The sequence below is a fragment of the Phoca vitulina genome, unplaced genomic scaffold, assembly GCF_004348235.1.
Source record: "Phoca vitulina isolate PV1807 unplaced genomic scaffold, GSC_HSeal_1.0 scaffold49, whole genome shotgun sequence".
Taxonomy (NCBI): Eukaryota; Metazoa; Chordata; class Mammalia; order Carnivora; family Phocidae; genus Phoca; species Phoca vitulina.
The window spans coordinates 12,155,630-12,176,770 of NW_022589752.1; the positions used below are offsets into that span (position 1 = coordinate 12,155,630).

The following is a 21,141-nucleotide window of genomic DNA, read 5'->3' on the forward strand; positions in this document are numbered from 1 at the left end:
AAAGGAGGGGAGAGAATCCTCAAGCAGACTCCCTGCTGAACGTGGAGCCCGACCTGGGGCTCCACCTCATGACCCTGAGACCATGATCTGAGCCAAGACAGGAGTGGGATGCCCAGCTGACTGAGCCACCCAGGCACCCCGAAAACTGCATTCTTAACCAATGCCCTCACTTTGTGTATTTTCAGGGCTCTATAAGTATAACATTAACAGCTAACATTACTGAACACTATATACGATTTAATAAGAATTCTAAGAATACGGATTCCCTCGTATCACTGTGTCTACACAACCACACTGTTGCCTGCCCTTGTCTGTGTGTCATTTTTGTGACCACCCATCCTAGAACAGTCCCTCCTCCTCCTCCCAAGAATAATTTCAATTTTTTTGACAGTAGTTGACTGTGCCTTATTTATTTCGTTAGTGGCTATATCTTTGAGGTAGAAATAAGCTCCTTCAGAATAAGGACCTTGTCCATTTTGTTCAGTATGAAAGGCTGTAGAGGATGCTGGTTAAGAGACCGTTACCTAGAACAAATTCTGGTTCTGCCATTTATTAGCTATGTGATCTGATTAAGAATACAGATTCCCTCGTATCACTGTGTCGACACAACCCCACTGCTGTGTGGTCCCCGAGTCTGTTTCTTCACTTGTGAAATGGGGATCCTAACAGTATGAACCTCTGTTGCTGTGAGAGTTATATTGGTTAGACACAGTATTTGGCACATAAGAAGTGCCCACCTAGTGTTAGCTGTTATCCTTGTAAAACCCCGTATCCCAGCACCTAGCACAGTGCCTGACACACGGGTAAGCAGTCACACAATGCCTCTGGACGGACGAACTATCCTAGACTTCTAAACTCCACTCGGAGTTATCAACTGCCTCTCCCCTAGTATAGTTTATTGTCAACCAATAGTTTGATCAACTTTTATTTGAGAAAAGCAAAACTTCTCTGATTTGAGTCAGAAAAAGGTTGAAAAATTCTCTTTGGGATTTCATTTTAACATGGCAGGACCCGTAAACAGATGTACTGATACTAGCCATGGAAGGGGGCACCGTTTTGATCAATTCTAACTATTAAAATGTGATCTGTTACAGTTCAAGAAAACGGAATAGCCTGTGTTTCTGTATAAAAAATTATACTCTGTGCATGAAACTGTAATAAAATACATTTTAAAGAAAATCTTGAAGCATGGAAATAATATTTTTCTTATGCAGAAATCTTAAAATTCACTGAAAGATGGGATAATGAATGATTCAGAATATGCATCTGAGTCAAGCCAGATTTGAGTTCTGACTTTCTGCCACCTACCACAGGGAGACCATGTTTTCTGTGCCTCATTTCTCTCATCTCCCAAACAGTGTAATAATAATAGTAACTACTTCAGAGTGTTGTTGTGGGATTGAAAGATACAATAATACCATATAAAGTCTATGCACAAAGTAAATGTAAATGCTCCTAAAATGATTGTTCTTTTTTATTGATTTCAAACCGCTGACAGATAAATTAAAATTTTAAAAAAAGCATGACTGTTTTTCAAGCATCCTCTTTAAAAGCAGTAAGACTTTAAATGATATTTTTCTCCCATTGCTGCCAGAAATGTCAACTGCATAGGTAAGCGGACTCATATTCTAAAACACACTTTTCAAAAAACCACTGAAGAGTTGAATGAACGTTCAATAAGACTATTAGACAAGAAATAGAAAAATCTACAGAATTATTACATGAATGATGCTGACTGTATTTCAGTAATTCTTATGAAATGACTAGAAAGACTGATAATAAACTATTTCAAAAAGCAAAATTAAAACATTTTTCACAGAATATTTTTGAGAAATATGAATTTTCAATGACTTCCTGCGGCGGATACATCTAAATACACACCAGCTAACGAGAACACCACAAACAAAACGAACACCAATCTAAGGTTCCAACTACAACTGTACGATCAAGGCTGCCATTTGTTTTAAGACTACCAAAGCCACTGTAGCCATTGCCCATAACATACGTTTGCGTTTCATAAGGCTCACCTTTCATAATGGAAGATTTTACCACATCTGAGGTGTGCACACCTGCAATATGGGCCTACTCTGAATTATAATCTATTCCCCATAATTATAAACAAAAACCTAATCTACTCATTCTTAAGAGGTACTTCCCAGATTTAGACATTAGCGATGGTCTGCTCTAAAATTCTAAAATAGTCATAAATCACATAATATTGTATAGCTTTTATATTTGAAATTCCATTGTACTCATAAATGCTTTACCTCAAAATTACTTTTTTTATTTTATTTTTTTAGAGATTTTATTATTTATTTGAGAGAGAAAGAGAGAGCACGAGCAGAGGTTGGAGTAGAGGGAGAGGGAGAAGCAGACTCCCCGCTGAGCAGGGAGCCTGATGCAGGGCTCGATCCCAGGACCCTGAGATCATAACGTGAGCCAAAATCGAGAGTCGGACGCTTAACTGACTGAGCCACCCAGGCGCCCCCAAAATTAAGTTTTTAAATTAGGCCCAACACGTTAGAGACCAGGAGAAAATAGTAACTGCTGACACACAAATAAATTCCAAACAGTCTAGATAAAATCCACAAAGACTATAAACATACCCATCTGCCCTTGGAAAGTCGGTCATTCAGCAATAATCATTTTGCACTGAATTACATCTCCTCCTCACCAACCACTTGGGGGGTCCCTGGCTTCAGGATGACTGAATCCCACACAAGGAAGGCTTCTCGTGCTGTTGGCACTCCATTTCCTTCTCCACATCTCAGGGATCAAAGGTCAGACATCATCATCCATCCTCCCACAGGAGTAGAAAGGCAGCCAGAGAAACACTGATTAAGTACCTAGTGGATGTTAAGCAGGGACTGTATTTGGTGGTGGGGATGCAAAGATAAGGAACACTGTGTCATTAGTGGGACAGGAGTGTGAAAATCAAGTGCAGAGTGCCACAGAGAAGGAATCAAGTGCAGGTGCTGGGAGCACAGAGAAGGAAGGCACGCTGCCCCGTGCTCTCAGAGATAAGAGTTCTGAGGAAGGCTGGAGGGTGGCTCTTGTTTGCCTGCTCTAGAAAATGCCAGGTTTGCTCCCTCTTCTTTGAGCAGCTTCTCCTTAATGAACCTTCCACCTATTGCAACAACCTGAATAAAATCATCTCCCTACTTGTTCAGTGCATTTTGTCTTCCACGAAAGGTAGCATCTTGCTTTTACTGTCATCCGAGGAAAGGGAGCAACAATTTCTGTTCACATGTGAACACACACTTTTTTTTTGGCGGGGGGCAACCGTTTTTGACAGGGCAGCCAGCCACAGTATGAGATGAGACACCTGGTTTCTACTTCCCCATCAGAGCAAAGGTGATTCCGTACATCGTGATGCTGTGGCCCAGCCTTTAAGAAAGCGATATGCTCCAAGCAGTGGTCTCATAAAAGCTCCTGCTTCAATCACCCAGAGGATTCTCTGCAACACTCCCTCTTAGGTTCCTTCTGTGACAACACACCACATGCACACTTACACACACACGACAGACACATTTACATAATGCACTCTCTGCACAGAAATCAAAGGGGACACACCCACTAGTGAAAATCATGTTGAAGAGGCTTCAAGGCAGATTTTTAAAAAATAAATAAACAAACAGTATCCCAGATTGGTCCTAAGAGAAAAACTGAAGCAACTGATAAAACAGACACAATGATTAAAGAAGGGGTCAACGAACTGTAGCCCACAGGCCACATTTAGTTGGCTTCCTATTTTTGTAAATAATAAAACCTAACAGTGACAAAAAAACAAGCTTTTGTGTTTTACTGGCACAAAGCCACACTCACTCCTTCACACACTATCACTGGCTTTCATGCTGTAACGGCAGAGCTAAGGAGCTGCGAGCCACAAAGCCAAGCACTTACACTGTCTGGCCCTTTCCAGAAAAAGTTCCCCAACTCCCAGAACCAAGCATCAAAATTAATTCCTTTCTACTCAAAAGAGAAAAGCCCCAAACCTACTCTGTTAAAAAGCAAAATGAGAATATTCCCATAACTCTCTTGTCATTAGTTCTTTCAGATGAAACATCATTTTACCCACTTTGTAGACTTTGTACTTCTTGTGTGACACAATAAAATACCAGCATCTACTGGACAAAGCAGGCAGAAACATTTAAACATTTCTATTTCAGTCTTTTTTTAAAAAAAAAAAAGGTCTTAAAAGTAAACAATGAACCGTGTTAAATTTGCTAATGGAGAACAGTATCAAAAGGCCTTCTTAGTACACAGAAAATCCCTAATATGCTACTAGTCCTCAAATTTAATACATTCTCTTTATGAGACAATTTTTACGTTTTTCTTTGCAGAGTTCACTGGTTGGATGAAATAGGCAAGCTCAGGAACTGCCGACTCTACCGCCTCAGCTCCCTCCCACGTCATCTCCCCGCCTGGGGAGGCAGGAGGAATGGTCCCTGTTCTCCCCTGGAATGATGATGGAGTTCTGGCTCTAGCAAAATGAACTGGAAAGATCAACTGAAACGAGACTGTAAAGGAACTTGTTTCTGAGGAGAGGGACTGATCCTGTGCATTGGGGTGGTAACTTTGGAAGCCATAGGGTATGGAGATGGAGAGGCGAGATACCAGAACGAAAGGCAGCGTGGAAGGCACCATTACCCAGGCAGAGGGGTGAACACCACAGACCTAACCCAGGCAATGACAGTGACAGCAGGGAAGAGAAACGGTTGTGAACCACACTCTTCTCAAGGTGGAAGCAACTGAACTAAATTAGTCAATTGACGGGCACCTGGGTGGCTCAGTTAGTTAAGTGACTGCCTTCGGCTCAGGTCATGATCCCCGTAGGTCCTGGGATCGAGTCCCACATCGGGCTCCCCCTGCTCTGTGGGGAGCCTGCTTCTCCCTCTGCCTTTGCCTGCCACTCCCCCTGCTTGTGCTCTCTCTCTGTCTGTCAAATAAATAAGTAAAATCTTTAAAAATAAATAAGTCAGTTGACTTTGAAGGTTTACCTTCTTGTTTCTATTTTGTAGCTGTTCTGTATTCTTTCCTTTTAGAAAAGGAGGACATTCTTAAGGAAATCTGATAGGTTCTCAGCTCCCTATGAACAAGGACCACGCCACCCTATGTCTTTTCTCAGTATCTACATCTAAACTACAGGGCACGGAGGTAGCATGAATCGAAGAGCTTGGCCGGCTGGAGGGAGGACAGACGGGAGAGGCCACGGAGTGGGGCTCAGATCCTGCCTCTCTCATTTCCTAGCTGTTCAACCTTGCCAGCTCTCCATTTTCTCAGCACAGTATGGATCATAATGTGTAATTTTTAGGGCTGTAATTTTAACAATCAGAGAGACACAGAGACAGAGAGGGAATGTATGTGTGCACACACGCACATTTACAAAAATAGGCATTCGGTAAAGAGTAATTGTTACTAGTATTTTCGCACTAGTATTATTCAATATGAATAATTAATGTTTGGACAACCCTACCAAAGGTCTTTGCTTTTATAGAAAGTTGGTTTTGAAAGTCTCTGTCCACCCCCACCCTTTGGGCAAGAGCAGTTATTGGATTCAGTTCTCTAAAAAAAATTATTTCGAAGCTTTATTTTATTCTAAAAGATGTGCAATGGGAGTTATTTTTTTCAAGGAAATATCTTAAAAAGTTCAGGGAGGAAAAAACTATACTGAAAATGTGAGACACTTACACTGCACTTTTATGTTGCTCTAGTTTCAGAAACCTAGCAATTTTCTCCTCAATCTATCTTGCCAAGTATACATCTCCTTACTGAAGGTTACTACATTTCAAGCAACACAGATGCTGAGAAGTTAACTAAAATGCACATCTACGGTGTTTGGTAAGGTACTGATTAAAAACACTGCTCAGTGGGTAGACCAGAGGAGTTAGAGTGCCTACAGTACAGTGGTAAAGGAAGGAGAAAAATAATGTTATTTGACCACTTTATCTCCCAAATATAAAGTGAATTTAAAATATTTGAAAAAAAGGTAAGAGTGATTCTTTTGTTTTTTTTAAGATTTATTTATTTGAGAGAGAGAGAGAGAGAGAGAGGGAGAGAGAGAGCTGGAGCAGGGGGAGGGGCAGAGAGAGAAGAGAGAATCTCAAGCAGACTTCCTGGTGAGCGAGGAGTCTAATAAGATCAGGGCCTGAGCTGAAACCAAGAGCTGGATGCTTAACCCACTGCACCACCCAGGCACCCCTTCCTTTGGTTTTTAAGAAACATACTAGATGATCTCTCCTGACATGTGTAAACAGGCAAGTTTCTTTAGATAGCACATGACATGGCTATTAGTATTCTGATTCTAGAGCCCATCAATGGAATTGTCCCGTTACCACTAAAAAGTCCCAACATTAAAGAGTGCTCATATGCCCTCCGCCCTGAGATGGAAAAACTGGGTTTTCTTCAGGATCTTCCTCTCACCTTCTCCAAAGACGAGGTAACCATTAAACGGCACAGCAATTTGTCTTATCTTGAGGGGAAAAAAAATATCCAGACTATGGTTTTATTTACAAAGCAGACTACCACCTGTGCTGAATGATGGATTCACTGTTTAGCTGGTAATGAATTTCCCTGAAGCAGCAACTAAGGAACTACATTCCTTTTTAAATATCTACCTAGTTGGGTCTTTTACTCATGCTTGACTATATTAAATACAGAGCATTAAAAAACAGGATGAACTTCACAATGTGTTGGGGGAGAAAGAAAACTCTGAGGCAGTCAAAATTCCTTCAGCATGGATTCTTTTTAAATGAAATACGGATTTAAGTACACTTTAGTGAGAAAGCAGAAAGATGAGCCTTCAGGTATTACCTACCAACTTATAAGACAATCTGGATTTTCCAATATAAATCAAGGAAAATGGCTTGAAAGCCTACAGGTTATCTGAAAAACGTTTCCTTCTCCCATAAGTAGATTAAGTGGAAAAATCTCTGTGTTATTCTTTATCCCATGTAAAAGGTGAGTCAATGACATTTTAATGTACAATCTAAGAACTATTCCAATTCTGCCTAAGATTTTAAAAGTCCTCTGTGGTTTAGAAAATCGAAGGCAACCTTTATTTAAAGCCATGTTGAATTAAATAGAGTTTCTTTTAAATAAGTCAGCATACAAAAATAAGTTTCACTAGAAACTGAGTAGAATTGTATATAGTTTTAATAGTCCAGCTGACAGCTTGTTAACACAAGAATAGAGAATTAAAGCGGCTTTTTACTTGACCTTTTGTCTTAATCTGTTTACCATAGGAGATACGTAGAATAGCCTCACATTTGGACAATTTTAGCAATTTTACAAACACCTTGAGAATATTAGATACAGAAATGTTTTCCTTGCCTATATTCATAAAACTGGGAGTCATCCTGCTGAGAAACAATTCGTCAATACCTATTTCAAGTTCACCCAGTAAATAACATACTTGCATTACTTTGGGTATACCACCACGTGAAGAAAATATAAGCAAAACTACCAGAAATACTGGGGAAAATGACTACTTTCCCCTCGGTGCAGCAGATGTCAACTGCAGTGAGCATTCTACTGCAATGTTATTATGCCGGAATCAGATTTCTAAAGAAACTTTTGGAAGGATTTCTATCAGGATATGATAAATATCTACCCTCTCTGACCTCTCTGCAGAATAGGATTTGTTGAAATGGCCACAGGCAATATCAATTCACAGGAAAAGAAATGACTTATGAGGAGATAAGACTTGATGAACTAATGGCAAGATCACTGCAGGAGAAAAGAGAGAGATGCAGCTGTCCCCTCCTGCACACGATAGACGTGACCCCCCCCAAGAGCTGGACGTAAATCGAAACAGGTTTTAAACTGAACTCACGGGAGGGTCCTGAATAAATTCCCCTCCCTACAACGTTCTTCCTTCTCAGGCTGGAGACTGAGCTACCTGACAAAGGCAAAACACAGAGCCACGTCTGCCCAGTTACTGAGTTGATTAGTTGATAAAATTAAACAATGCAAATGTTGTTGGCGTGAATGTTTTTGCAAGATTATACACTGTGCGTAGGTAGCCTGAAACTCTCCGATAACAGCAACCAGTGGGCCTGAATCTAATTTTTCTAAAGCATCTGATAGGGCCTCTGGTTGCTACTTCTCACTTATGCAGATTAAGATTTGAGTGACCAAGGGCAAGGCCAACGTTCTGATATTGTTCTGTTCAATAAACCTATTTTGGAAGCATCTATGACTCAGTGATCTGGATAATATTAACTCTAAATATAATTTTCAAAAGACAGGATGCACAAAAACGCTATTTCCCTTTAAAAAAAGAAAAGGTCATATACATTTTTAAGTTCCCTGGACTGACCCTATGCTATAAACAAACAGATTTGCAGAAGGCTGCTCTCCACTGCCCTGAGATGCGCCCTCAGTTTCTCCCTTGCTTTGCTGCTTTCACTCCACCTGCTGTTGCAACGAAGCTGCCCAGACAACTCCATTCTCCCAAAACTGCTTTTTCCTTCTCTGGGTTTTTGTACTGGTTCTACAACAATATTTGCACGTTTCTCCAGGGAGAGAAAGCCTTGTTTACATTTTCCTCCCGATGAGGCTGCCGTAGCCCCCCAGGGCAGAGCAGACGACGGAGTGGCTGCGTTGGTGCAGAAGTGTGAGACTTTCCCTAAGCCCTGCCTACGGGGCTTCTGCTTAACCTGTGGGGCAGCAGGCCTGGCTTTCCTTTCACCTCATCCCAGGAATCTATTTCTTGCTCTCTGGTGCAGGATAAGAAATTGAAGACGTCAAGGGAAAAAAAAAAAATGTTTTAACTATGTGTGGTGATGCATGTTAATGACACTTACACTCTGGTGATCATTTTGCAATTATACACACGCTGAATCATTATGTCGCACACCTGAAACTCACATAATGTTGTGTGTCAACTATGTATCAATTAGAAACAGAAAACTAAAGAAGTCATTAGAGAGTGCTTTCAAACGAGGTGGTATAAAGCATACGAATACACAAATTTCATCTCTAGATTCTTTCCAAAGATTGCCTTCAGAGGAGTCCTATCTCTTTTGTTGACTAATTCTGTTTTTCTTGTAAGACAATTACTGTTATAAACTAAAGCTCCTGACAAAGACTCTCTGCTCTTCTATATGCCTGGTAAATTAAGAGATGACCATCTGCTTCTGACAATACAGGCAGCTCCAACTTTTCCTACCCCGCCTCATGGACTTGCCCCAGAGAGGTACCCCAAATGCTTTAAGTTCATGTCTGTCAAACTGAGGGGTGCACATCCCAGGAACTGAACACGACAAGAGTGATGGAACACTTTAAAGTCAAAGAATAAACACTAGATATCTAGAAAAAACACTTCTAAAGTAGAGTGAACAGGTATATTACGAAACAAAACACCAACTTTTGTTAATTTCTAGGATAAAGCATAAAAATTCAAATAAATGTTGGGCTTACTGCAGTTGCCTTTTGCTATGGAATCCAGGCCCCAAAAGGCCTCACTCCACTCAACGTTGAAGCTAAGTGGAAAAGTTTGAGAATCACTGCCTTAAGTAATTACTGAGGTCTCCCTCCAGCTTCTACCTCTGTTGTAAATGAAAGTCACGACACTAGTACACATGTATACAGCATGAAATAAACTAAGGCAACAACCTGTAAGAAATGAGCAACAAAATGATGGAAGTGATGATGTGTATTACTTTGTACTCAAATTTGTTTTTAACTCTAAAAGTAGTAACTGTGTCCCTACTAATTCAAAGTTTAGGCTTGGCAACCCCATACAAATAAAGAGGAATAGTTCTTACTGCAATGCCTTAGAATTCCGGCACATGTACGCTTCATAACAATTATCAAAATTTACAAGAAAATTAATCTGGCCCACTTAGTGATACATACAATTTGGTACTTGCTGTTCCCTCTGCTTGGAACACTCGTCCCTTCAGTTCTCTACTCTGCTGATTCTTCCTTAGCCTTTACACTCAACTCATCAGAGAAGCCTTTCCTAATCATCCCCCTGCAAGCCTTCTATAAATGTCATCATCCTGTTTGTTTCCTTTAAAGCCATTACTACAATTTGCAGTTATCCAGGAATTTACTCTTTATCATCTGTGTGCTTCTTCCCAACAGAATGGACCAGAACCTTGTCTTATTTATTGCCACATCCCCAACTCTCTTGAGTGTCACTCAATAAACATTTTGGAACGAAAGGCTGCTGCACAGCATTTAAAAATTAAAAAGCAGACATTTCTCACAGATTTTTTAAACTCTAAAAAATCAGACTGTGGAGCTATTATAATCTGGCTCTCTTTTCTTACAAACCTAAAAAGAAACTGAGGTTCGGCAACTCCTAGAAAATCTTTTTAGGATTCCAAACTAGGGGTGGAGCCAGGACTCATCACCATTTCCCTTGTCTCCCGCGCCAGGGAGCTTTCCAAACCAAGCTCACTTTATTAGTCCTGCAGGATGTATAAACAATGTTGAATATGCATGAAAACCAATTGTTTGCTTCTTTTCCCATCAATTGCCCTTTTTCTTTTTTTTTTTTTTTTTTGCCCACTATAGTGGAGAAATCACATGCTAAGAAGGCTGATCTCTGTGCCATGTGCAGACAAGATGGAACACCATTAAAATCCAATGCTGTTCCGCAGCGTGGACTATGAGCTTCACCTCCACTGCAGCCACGGCCAGAGAGCCACCAGATTGACTACAGAAAGTCACAAAGTGTGTCTGAAGCCAGGAGAAGTCAATCCCATAGGCACCGATCTCTCACACATCCAAAAAACAATTTAATACATACTTGGGTAGCTATGCCTATTTTCCTCAAACAAATCAAATTTAAACTCCAGGGACCAAAATAAAAAAAATCCTAGGAAAAGAGAAGGGTCACATAAGCAAGTACCGTGAACAGTCACAAGTTACAAATCCACTGGAAACTCCCAGAGAAGGACATGGGGACTGATGAGGAATCAGATCTATTTATTGAGTTCACAGGCAGGTAGCAGGTAACTAAGCCACCATGTCTGATGATAAAACATTTCTCCCTAGAAGAAACAGGGGTCATGCACAACTTCTTTCTAACCTCCTGAAATATCTGGAGTGTTTTGCGGTGGCTAGGCCAAAGTTCCTCCCTCCAGACTGCTGCACTTTGTTGCCCGGAGTTCCCAGGCTTAAAGTCGGGGCTCAAAATTTACCTGGTCAGGATCCATGCACAGGTGAACCCACGCTACTCTCTAACCCTACAATACAATGGCTGACTTGTCTTCTCTGCGCCAGGACATTTTTATTATTTTGAAATCAGCTGTTTCTTCCTGTATATTTGCCGTGTCGGTGTGTTAAGACAAGCCCTAGCACTGGTCTCTATTTTCCAACTAACTTGACACAGAGTCTCATTCCTGGACGTGACAATGGTGAAATAAAATTCACACGTGTGCAGAACAGGTTTTACCCTGATCAAATTTCTCAATCATAAAAGTGAGGCCCCCAAATTACCTGCTATGTAACACTGGCAGATCTGCCTTGTGAATTCATGCCATAATGCTATTAATTCTGTACTTTTAAAAAAGAACATGAGATTAATTTTAAAACTAAGCAAGATGATAGTACTCAATACAAATCGAGAAAAAGGTAAATTGTAAATCCTATTAGTTGCAAAGTTTAAGATATTTACCCAAGCATGGGACAAATGTTATTAGGATTCAATCGGTAACACAGTATTTTTTTTTAAACCTGTGCCAAATGTGTATATAAAGCAATATTTTATTTTTACCCAAGAAAAAGTGCCCTATTTTAACTCCAAAAGACCTCTCATAAAAACTAAAGCAAATGCGGGTAATTACAATCTTAAGTACTTCAAGTTTCTTAAAAAACCATTCCAAATCATCATGAAACTCAAATAGTGCGCACTGTCAATGGCTCTGTGGCTATACCAGTCAGAGAAATTTTTAAGTAGTCCAAATGAAGCTACATGGTCAACGCTCTACAGTCAAATCAGTGGTATCCCTACCCCTACACAGGAAGGCTTTTTTTTATTAAGTTGTTGTCCTACCCTTTACATAACAAAAGCTCATGTTCTAAATAGTATTTAATATAACCTAATAACCTGAAAAGTTTTTCCACTCACACATTATTAGTACAAGAGCTTCAAGCATACTGATTACTACAAAAACAAGCTCATATTTCATGCAAGCCACAGCCGAGAGAAATTCAGACAGGAGCATAAATGAAGGTATTTGTAATTTAAATGAACATTTAAAATAGTATTTTTAAATTAACACAATGTTCAACTCAGTAAAAGTGAATTATTTTGTTAAAAACAGAATTCTCTTTAATACTCGCACTAACATCTTACGCTGGAAATGCTGACAGTGCCAGGCACATGGTATACGCTCACCAACCTGTTTGTTAAAAATGACCTTGACCTAGATTTGGCTCAGTTCACTGGGGCTCTAACCTGAGCAAGAGAATAACAACACTGCACTACAACTACGAGAGTAATCGGGTGTGGCTAACAATGGTCACCAGCTTCTGCAGTGTTTATTCTATTGTTTCAAGAAAGCACAACATTCAGCTCCACCAAAAATAACAGCAGGAGAAGGTGAGTGAACACACCTTCCAAGACCTGTGTGACATATATCAATATATGAGTGTGGGTGTTTGCCTTTTTGTTAAGTGTGAAAAATAATTTGACTAACGCAAGTCAGCATTTCCACTTGGGTTTCCAATTAATGTAGGGGCAAAAGGAAAGTTGGGAGAAAATGAGACAATTTTGGGAATTGTGAATCTAGCAGGGTAATAGTTATTGTTGAGAAATGTATTATAAAATGTCTACCTCACATCACGTACATCCTGCAAATCACTTACCCAAATGAGACTGTCAAGATTAGAGATCCTGCCTGAGATTTTATAAAACCCTACATGATTTCTTCTCCAAAAAGAAATTCACCAACATAAATGGACTAGAAACTTTTTTTTTTTTTTGGTTTTCTGACAGGGTGAAATTTTGATTAGACAATTAAACATTTTAATGAAAACAGGGAAACACAAAATGATTCCAAAACTAGGATCTGAAGATATTCTTATTCTTTATAAAACCTGACTGGAAATTAATGTAACACATGTAAACAAGGTATTTACTTTTACTAAAGTGATTTATTTTAAATAGTTCACACTATGACTTTTTCGTTAATATGGAAGGTCAATATGCATATTTATCTTTATATATATTTATATATAAAATATACATATACTCAAAAATTATCACCCACACACGAAATGATGACAACCATGTCAAGTATATCCAATTTTGAAATAAAAGAGGCTCTACAAAAATAAAAATAGTAATTATATGAAGATAGTGGTATAATGGGGATGGGTTTTCTTTCTTTTATAACATTATATTACTTTTAAAACTGAATTAAAATATATTTTGATTTGGTTATATACATAAAATCGCTACATCATTTAGAGATATTAAATAATAGCAGAAGAATATAGTTTCTAAATAAAACCACTATGTGGTTTTAAAATTAATGTAAGTACAAAATCCACATACCTGAGCCAACCTCTTTTTCCTCTTCTTCAATGTTGTTTTTGATGCTATCATATTCCTCATCAATGGTCTGGTTACCACGCATCTGAGATAAAATTCTACGGGCCTTCTGAGTCTGTCCTTTCTGAATCAGCCATCGAGGGCTTTCAGGTAAAAAGAGAAAGCCAAAAAACTGTATAACTGCTGGAATTGCTGCAAGTCCCAACATGTACCTGTAATAAGAAATCCACGTATTATTGTAAAATTTGGACTTATTAGTATGAATAAAAGGTTTGTGTTCACCACACTGGGAAATAGCATCTCATGTTAAATTAGAATGATTTTCCATGTGTGTGGCCAGAAAAAAGAATATTTTTATGCTGTAGTGAGAAACTGAAAAATGAGAAAAATCTGATGACATAAATTACAGTAAAAAGGAGCAAAAGTCATAATAATTATGTATATACATTCTGAACCACACATATCATGCAAAAACATCATAATCACCATCCCTTCCTAATATACATATAATTCTGTATTTTACAATAGAAAATGAGGCTAAGACAAAACTCTGATAATCTGTTTAAAAAGATATATTTTTCATTAAGATAAATGTCCCAAACTATTTATTGTTTTGCTCCGTGAATGATCAGTAATGATTTCATTTTGCCACCAAGCATCATGTTCATCCTCATTAACTAAGGAGAAACCCAGAGCAGAAAAGGATAGTCAGAAGCAAATAATCATTATTAAAATGACAGAAGTATAGTAAATAAGCATGTCACTTTAAATACATCAGAGAAATAACAAAAATAGTAATATGAGTACATCAATATCAAAGATCTCTCCAAAATTATTCTGACCACTGGAACAATCTCCTAACATCTCTTTGATGTTAGGCCTCCATCTTTTTGAATTGAGGGGTTTGAGTAGATAAACTGCGAGGTCGCTTTCAAATGGGAACTTCTATGGATCTAGGACACTTGTACGTTTTCTGTTGATCCAAATTCCCTGGGTATATTCCATGGCAGATTTATGATGGTAGAGCTCAGAAAGCCAACTCTGATTACATAACAACCATACTCACTGATATTCATAAATCAATTAGAAGTCACTTGACTCAATACACTTTTCAAAGCTATTCCAACATTTAAGCTATGTTAAACCCAAAGTAGACTGAGCAGCCTTGAAGCCTCCAGATATAAAATGTGTGAAATAAGTCCATTACTTTTCAAACAAAATTCATTTTAATTCCAAAAACAGCAGGAAAAAAAAAATACAATTGTCACATGGGTGTTAAAACTACCTCTCACTCCAAGATATTTGCAAACGACATATCTGATAAAGGTTTATCAGTATCCAGAATGTATAAAGAACTTACCAAACTTAACACCTAAAAACTAAATAATCCAGTTAAGAAATGGGCAGAGGACATAAATAGACATTTTTCCAAAAAAGACATACAGATGGCTAACAGATATATGGAAAGATGCTCAACACCACTCATCATCAGGGAACTACAAATCAAAACTACAATGAGATACCCTGTCAGGATGGCTAAAATCAACACAGGAAATGAGAGATGTTGGCAAGGATATGGAGAAAGGGGAAACCTCTTACACTGTTGGTGAGAATGCAAACTGGTGCAGCCACTCTGGAAAACAGTATAGAGGTGCTTCAAAAAGTTGAAAATAGAACTACCCTACGACCCAGCAAATGCACTACCAGGTATTTACCCAAGGATAAAAAAAAATACTGATTTGAAGGAACAAGTGCACCCTGATGTTTGCAGCAGCACCATCAACAGTAGCCAATTACAGAAGGGCCAACATGTCCCACTGACTGATAAATGGATAAAGAAGTTGTGGAAAATATATACAATGGAATATTACTCAGCCATAAAAAATAATGAAATCTTGCCATTTGCAAAGACATGGATGGAGCTAGAGTGTATTATGCTAAGCGAAATAAGTCAGAGAAAGACAAATACTACATGATTTCACTCATATGTGGAATTTAAGAAAAGAAACAAATGAACATAGGTATAAAAAAAGAGAGAGGCAAACCATAAAAACAAAGTCTTAACTGTAGAGAAACCCCTGGCCAGACTTATCAAAAAGAAAAGAGAAATTACCCAAATAAATAAAATCATGCACAAAAGAGGAGAGATCACACCAACACCAAAGAAATACAAACAATTATAAGAATATATTATGAGCAACTATATGCCAGCAAATTAGACAATCTGGAAGAAATGGATGCATTCCTCGAGATGTATCAACTACCAAAACTGAACCAGGAAGAAAGAGAAAACCTGAACAGACCTATAACCACTAAGGAAATTGAAGCAGTCATCAAAAATCTCCCAAAAAACAAAAGCCCAGGGCCAGATGACTTCCCAGGGGAATTCTACCAAACATTTCAAGAAGAATTAATACCTATTCTTCTGAAACTGTTCCAAAAAATAGAAATGGAAGGAAAACTTCCAAACTCGTTTTATGAGGCCACCATTATCCTGATCCCAAAACCAGACAAAGACCCCATCAAAAAGGAGAATTACAGACCAATATCCTTGATGAACGTGCATGCAAAAATTCTCACCAAAATACTAGCCAATAGGATCCCACAGTACATTAAAAGGATTATTCATCACGACCAAGTGGGATTTATCCCTGGGCTTGGTTGGTTCAACATCCACAAATCAATCAATGTGATACAATACATTAATAAAAGAAAGAACAAGAACCATATGATCCTCTCAAGAGATGCAGAAAAAGCATTTGACAAAGTACAGCATCCTTTCTTGATCAAACTCTTCAGAGTATACGGATAGAGAGTACATACCTCAATATCATAAAAGCCATCTATGAAAAACCTACAGCAAATATCATTCTCAATGGGGAAAAACTGAGAGCTTTCCCCCTAAGGTCAGGAACGCGGCAGGGATGTCCACTATCACCACTGCTATTCAACATACTACCAGAAGTCCTAGCCTCAGCAATCAGACAACAAAAAGAAATAAAAGGCATCCAAATCGGCAAAGAAGAAGTCAAACTCTCACTCTTCGCAGATGATATGATACTTTATGTGGAAAACCCAAAAGACTCCACCCCAAAACTGCTAGAACTCATACAGGAATTCAGTCAAGTGGCAGGATATAAAATCAATGCACAGAAATCAGTGGCATTCCTATACACCAACAACAAGACAGAAGAAAGAGAAATTAAGGAGTCGATCCCATTTACAATTGCACCCAAAACCATAAGATACCTAGGAATAAATCTAGCCAAAGAGGCAAAGAATCTGTACTCAGAAAACTATAAAATACTCATGAAAGAAATTGAGGAAGACACAAAGAAATGGAAAAACGTTCCATGCTCATGGATTGGAAGAACAAGTATTGTGAAGATGTCAATGCTACCTAGAGCAATCTACACATTTAATGCAATCCCTATCAAAATACCATCCACTTTTTTCAAAGAAATGGAACAAATAATCCTAAAATTTGTATGGAACCAGAAAAGACCCCAAATAGCCAGAGGAATGTTGAAAAAGAAAAGCAAAGCTGGTGGCATCACAATTCTGGACTTCAAGCTCTATTACAAAGCTGTCATCATCAAGACAGTATGATACTGGCACAAAAACAGACACATAGATCAATGGAACAGAATAGAGAGCCCAGAAATGGACCCTCAACTCTAGGGTCAACTAATCTTCAACAAAGCAGGAATGAATGTCCAATGGAAAAAAGACAGTCTCTTCAACAAATGGTGTTGGGAAAACTGGACAGCCACATGCAGAAGAATGAAACTGGACCATTTCCTTACACCACACACAAAAATAGACTCAAAATGGTTGAAAGACCTAAATGTGAGACAGGAGTCCATCAAAATCATAAAGGAGAACACAGGCAGCAACCTCTTTGACTTCAGCCGCAGCAACTTCTTCCTAGAAACATTGCCAAAGGCAAGTGAAGCAATGGCAAAAATGAACTACTGGGACTTCATCAAGATAAAAAGCTTTTGCACAGCAAAGGAAACAGTCAACAAAACCAAAAGACAACCGACAGAATGGGAGAAGATACTTGCGAATGACATATCAGATAAAGGGCTAGTATCCAAAATCTATAAAGAACTTACCAAACTCAACACCCAAAGAACAAATGATCCAATCAAGAAATGGGCAGAAGACATGAACAGACATTTCTGCAAAGAAGACATCCAAATGGCCAACAGACACATGAAAAAGTGCTCAACATTGCTTGGCATCAAGGAAAGACAAATCAAAGCCTCAATGAGATACCACCTCACACAAGTCAGAATGGCTAAAATTAACAAGTCAGGAAATGACAGATGTTGGTGGGGATGCAGAGAAAGGGGAACCCTCCTACACTGTTGGTGGGAACACAAGCTGGTGCAGCCACTCTGGAAAACAGTATGGAGGTTCCTCAAAAAGTTGAAAATAGAGCTACCCTATGACCCAGCAATTGCACTACTGGGTATTTACCCCAAAGATACAAATGTAGGGATCCGAAGGGGTACATGCACCCCAATGTTTATAGCAGCAATGTCCACAATAGCCAAACTATGGAAAGAGCCAAGATGTCCACTGACAGATGAATGGATAAAGAAGATATGGTATAGGGCGCCTGCGTGGCTCAGTCGTTAAGCGTCTGCCTTTGGCTCAGGTCATGATCCCAGGGTCCTGGGATCGAGTCCCGCATCGGGCTCCCTGCTCAGCGGGAAGCCTGCTTCTCCCTCTCCCATTCCCCCTGCTTGTGTTCCCTCTCTCGCTGTGTCTCTGTCTGTCAAATAAATCAATTAAAATCTTTAAAAAAAAAAAAAAAAAAGAAGATATGGTATATATATACAATGGAATATTATGCAGCCATCAAAAGGAATGAAATCTTGCCATTTGCAATGGCGTGGATGGAACTGGAGGGTATTATGTTGAGCAAAATAAGTCAATCAGAGAAAGACATGTATCATATGATCTCACTGATATGAGGAAGTCTTAATTTCAGGAAACATACTGAGGGTTGCTGGAGTGGTGGGGGGGTGGGAGGGATGGGGTGGCTGGGTGATAGATATTGGGGAGGGTATGTGCTATGGTGAGTGCTGTGAATTGGGTAAGACTGTTGAATCACAGACCTGTACCTCTGAAACAAATTATACATTATATGTTAAAAAAAAGAAGATAGCAGGAAGGGAAAAATGAAGGGGGGGAATCTGAGGGGGAGATGAACCATGAGAGAGTATGGACTTTGAGAAACAAACTGAGGGTTCTAGAGGGGAGGAGGGTGGGGGGATGTATTAGCCTAGTGATGGGTATTAAAGAGGGCACGTACTGAATGGAGCACTGGGTGTTATACGCAAACAATGAATCATGGAACACTACATCAAAAACTAATGATGTAATGTATGGTGATTAACATAATATAATAAAATAAAATAAATTGAACAAAAAACCCACAAAAAACTATAGAGAACAAACTGAGGGTTGCTGGAAGGGAGGGAAGTGGTGGGGGAGGCGGGGAGGAATGGTCTAAATGGGTGATGGGTATTTAGGAGAGTGCCTGTTATGAGGAGCAGTGGGTGTTGTATGTAATCACTAAATTCTACTCCTGAAATTAATATTTCACTACATGTTAACTGGAATTTAAATAAAAACTTGAACCAAAACAAAACAAACAAAAAAAAAGAGTATCTCTCACTCCAAACAGCTGCTAAAAATACACATGGAAACAGAAAAATTAAGATTTTTAAAAGTAAACAAAAGTTTTTATGACTAAATGAATCATTTGGCTTACAGTACTGAATAAAATCTTATTAAAAGTGTTTTATACTTTAATCCATAGGCTGTGATAATTATACCAATACTTAATCATTCCTTCCTCTGCTAACCTACAGAACAGTGTTTAACCTCCACTTACGTCACTATACCTTGTATTATATACCTGTCCCACTTGATTGTATATTTAACTTTGTATTTGACAAAGCACCTAATAAAATACCTTGCACATAGTAGGCACTTAGTAAATATTTTAAGAAACATACAAAAGCAGCTATACATCTAAACTTCCTGTATTAGCTAGATAGAAAATAAGTGTACTTCACATTTGTATAGCACTGGTTCATGTAGCAATTCTTCTGGATCATTTAGCTCTGCAAACTTAGTTGCAAGGTAATTCCTTTCAATTAAACTGTTTGTTATTCCAGATATAATCAGACTTTTTCTGAAGAAGATGTCTCATCTGAAAACCAGATGAGAGCTGAGATTGGCTCACACAAATGCATGCTTGTGGCAGCTTCCTCTTAAGACGCTAACTTGTACAACCAAATGTGTTACTTTAATGTATGTTTTATTGCTGTAAATGAATGACATTTTTATTGACCTGTGTTCTCTTGAAGAAAAGGTTATACACAACTGTATTGCCAATTACTGCCAATTATGTAAAAGAAAAGCGATAAAAGACAAATACCAAATATATTGGATTAGGAAATAAATTTCTAAAATCCTAAAAATGGAAGCCTATGTGTCATTTCTCTACATTTTTCATGATCTTTCCTTTTGTTCTCCAAACCCCCTTAGTGATGAATTAAGATTAAAGGGCTGCACAGGATACTTCAAAGCAGCACTTGAAATGAATATAGAAACTGAAACATTTTCAGGCCAAAAGATGCCCACATAATACTGTGCACTTTATTACTCACTATTTAATCTTAGGACACGGTATTTCTAAAAACTAAAAGAAAAGGAGAAGGGAAGAAAAGGGAAACACAAAAAGAAAATTGCAAACATACATATTAGCGTGTTTCTAAAGCAAGCTATAGAAGACAGGCTACTTCAGCTTTCCAGTCCTTTAAAATCCAAGAGTCTAGGTCTGAAATATACAATTCAATGCCCTAACACTAAGGTGGGTGGCACCCAGCTGCCAACCTTTAAGGATATTGAAGCCTGGTTCCAGAGACTAGGCAAAATAAAACATGTTTTATACATTTACGCCCTAATGCTTCTCTTCTAGAAGTAAAACAAAGCTTATTTTACTACATTTTGATTACCTTTCATGATGTACAGAATTTGCTGCCCCAAAATGAGTCTCTTTGGCATAATGATTATTTTAGGCTGATTATCTTTAAGAAACTGCAAACACAGCAAAAGCTCTGAAAACCAAATAGAAGTTACCCTTTTGTAAGAAGCATTTACATCTACAAGGGAAACCTCCATTTATAAGGGTGTCTCCTTCTATCAGGAAGAGAGAGATGACTCAGTCTTCAGAAATCTTATCAAAGAAGAAGGTAAAACTTAAATCTGTATCACAACCTTACCCTTGTTTACTGTGCTTTTCCTGGTAACCCATCTTAACTGACTCCCCACCCCCAACATCTTTTGTCTATAGATGAAGATGGTGATGGCTTTGGCCATTTTGGGGAGTTATTCAGTTTTATGTGGGTCTCTCCCATTTACATAGGAAGTATACAGGTCATTAAACTTTTGTTTGTCTCTTATTAAGTGACCTCATGTCAATTTAATTCTCTGACCAGGCAGAGGAACTCTGAAGGGTGGAGGAAATGTTTTCCTCCCAAACAATGATAAAAGTATTTTGATAATAATAAATTTCCAAGGCTCTGTAGAGACCAAATATATAA

The 21,141-nt window shown here is 38.6% G+C and overlaps 1 protein-coding gene across 1 annotated transcript in view; it reads right to left on the minus strand.

Annotated features, from left to right (window-relative positions):
- The window catches only part of SLC2A13 (solute carrier family 2 member 13), a 361,603-nt gene that overhangs the window by 266,964 nt on the left and 73,498 nt on the right, over window positions 1-21,141 (minus strand). The window contains exon 3 of the mRNA XM_032432696.1: window positions 13,517-13,725. Within this exon, the coding sequence (XP_032288587.1) occupies window positions 13,517-13,725 (209 nt within the window). The remainder of the gene's footprint in view (window positions 1-13,516; window positions 13,726-21,141) is intronic.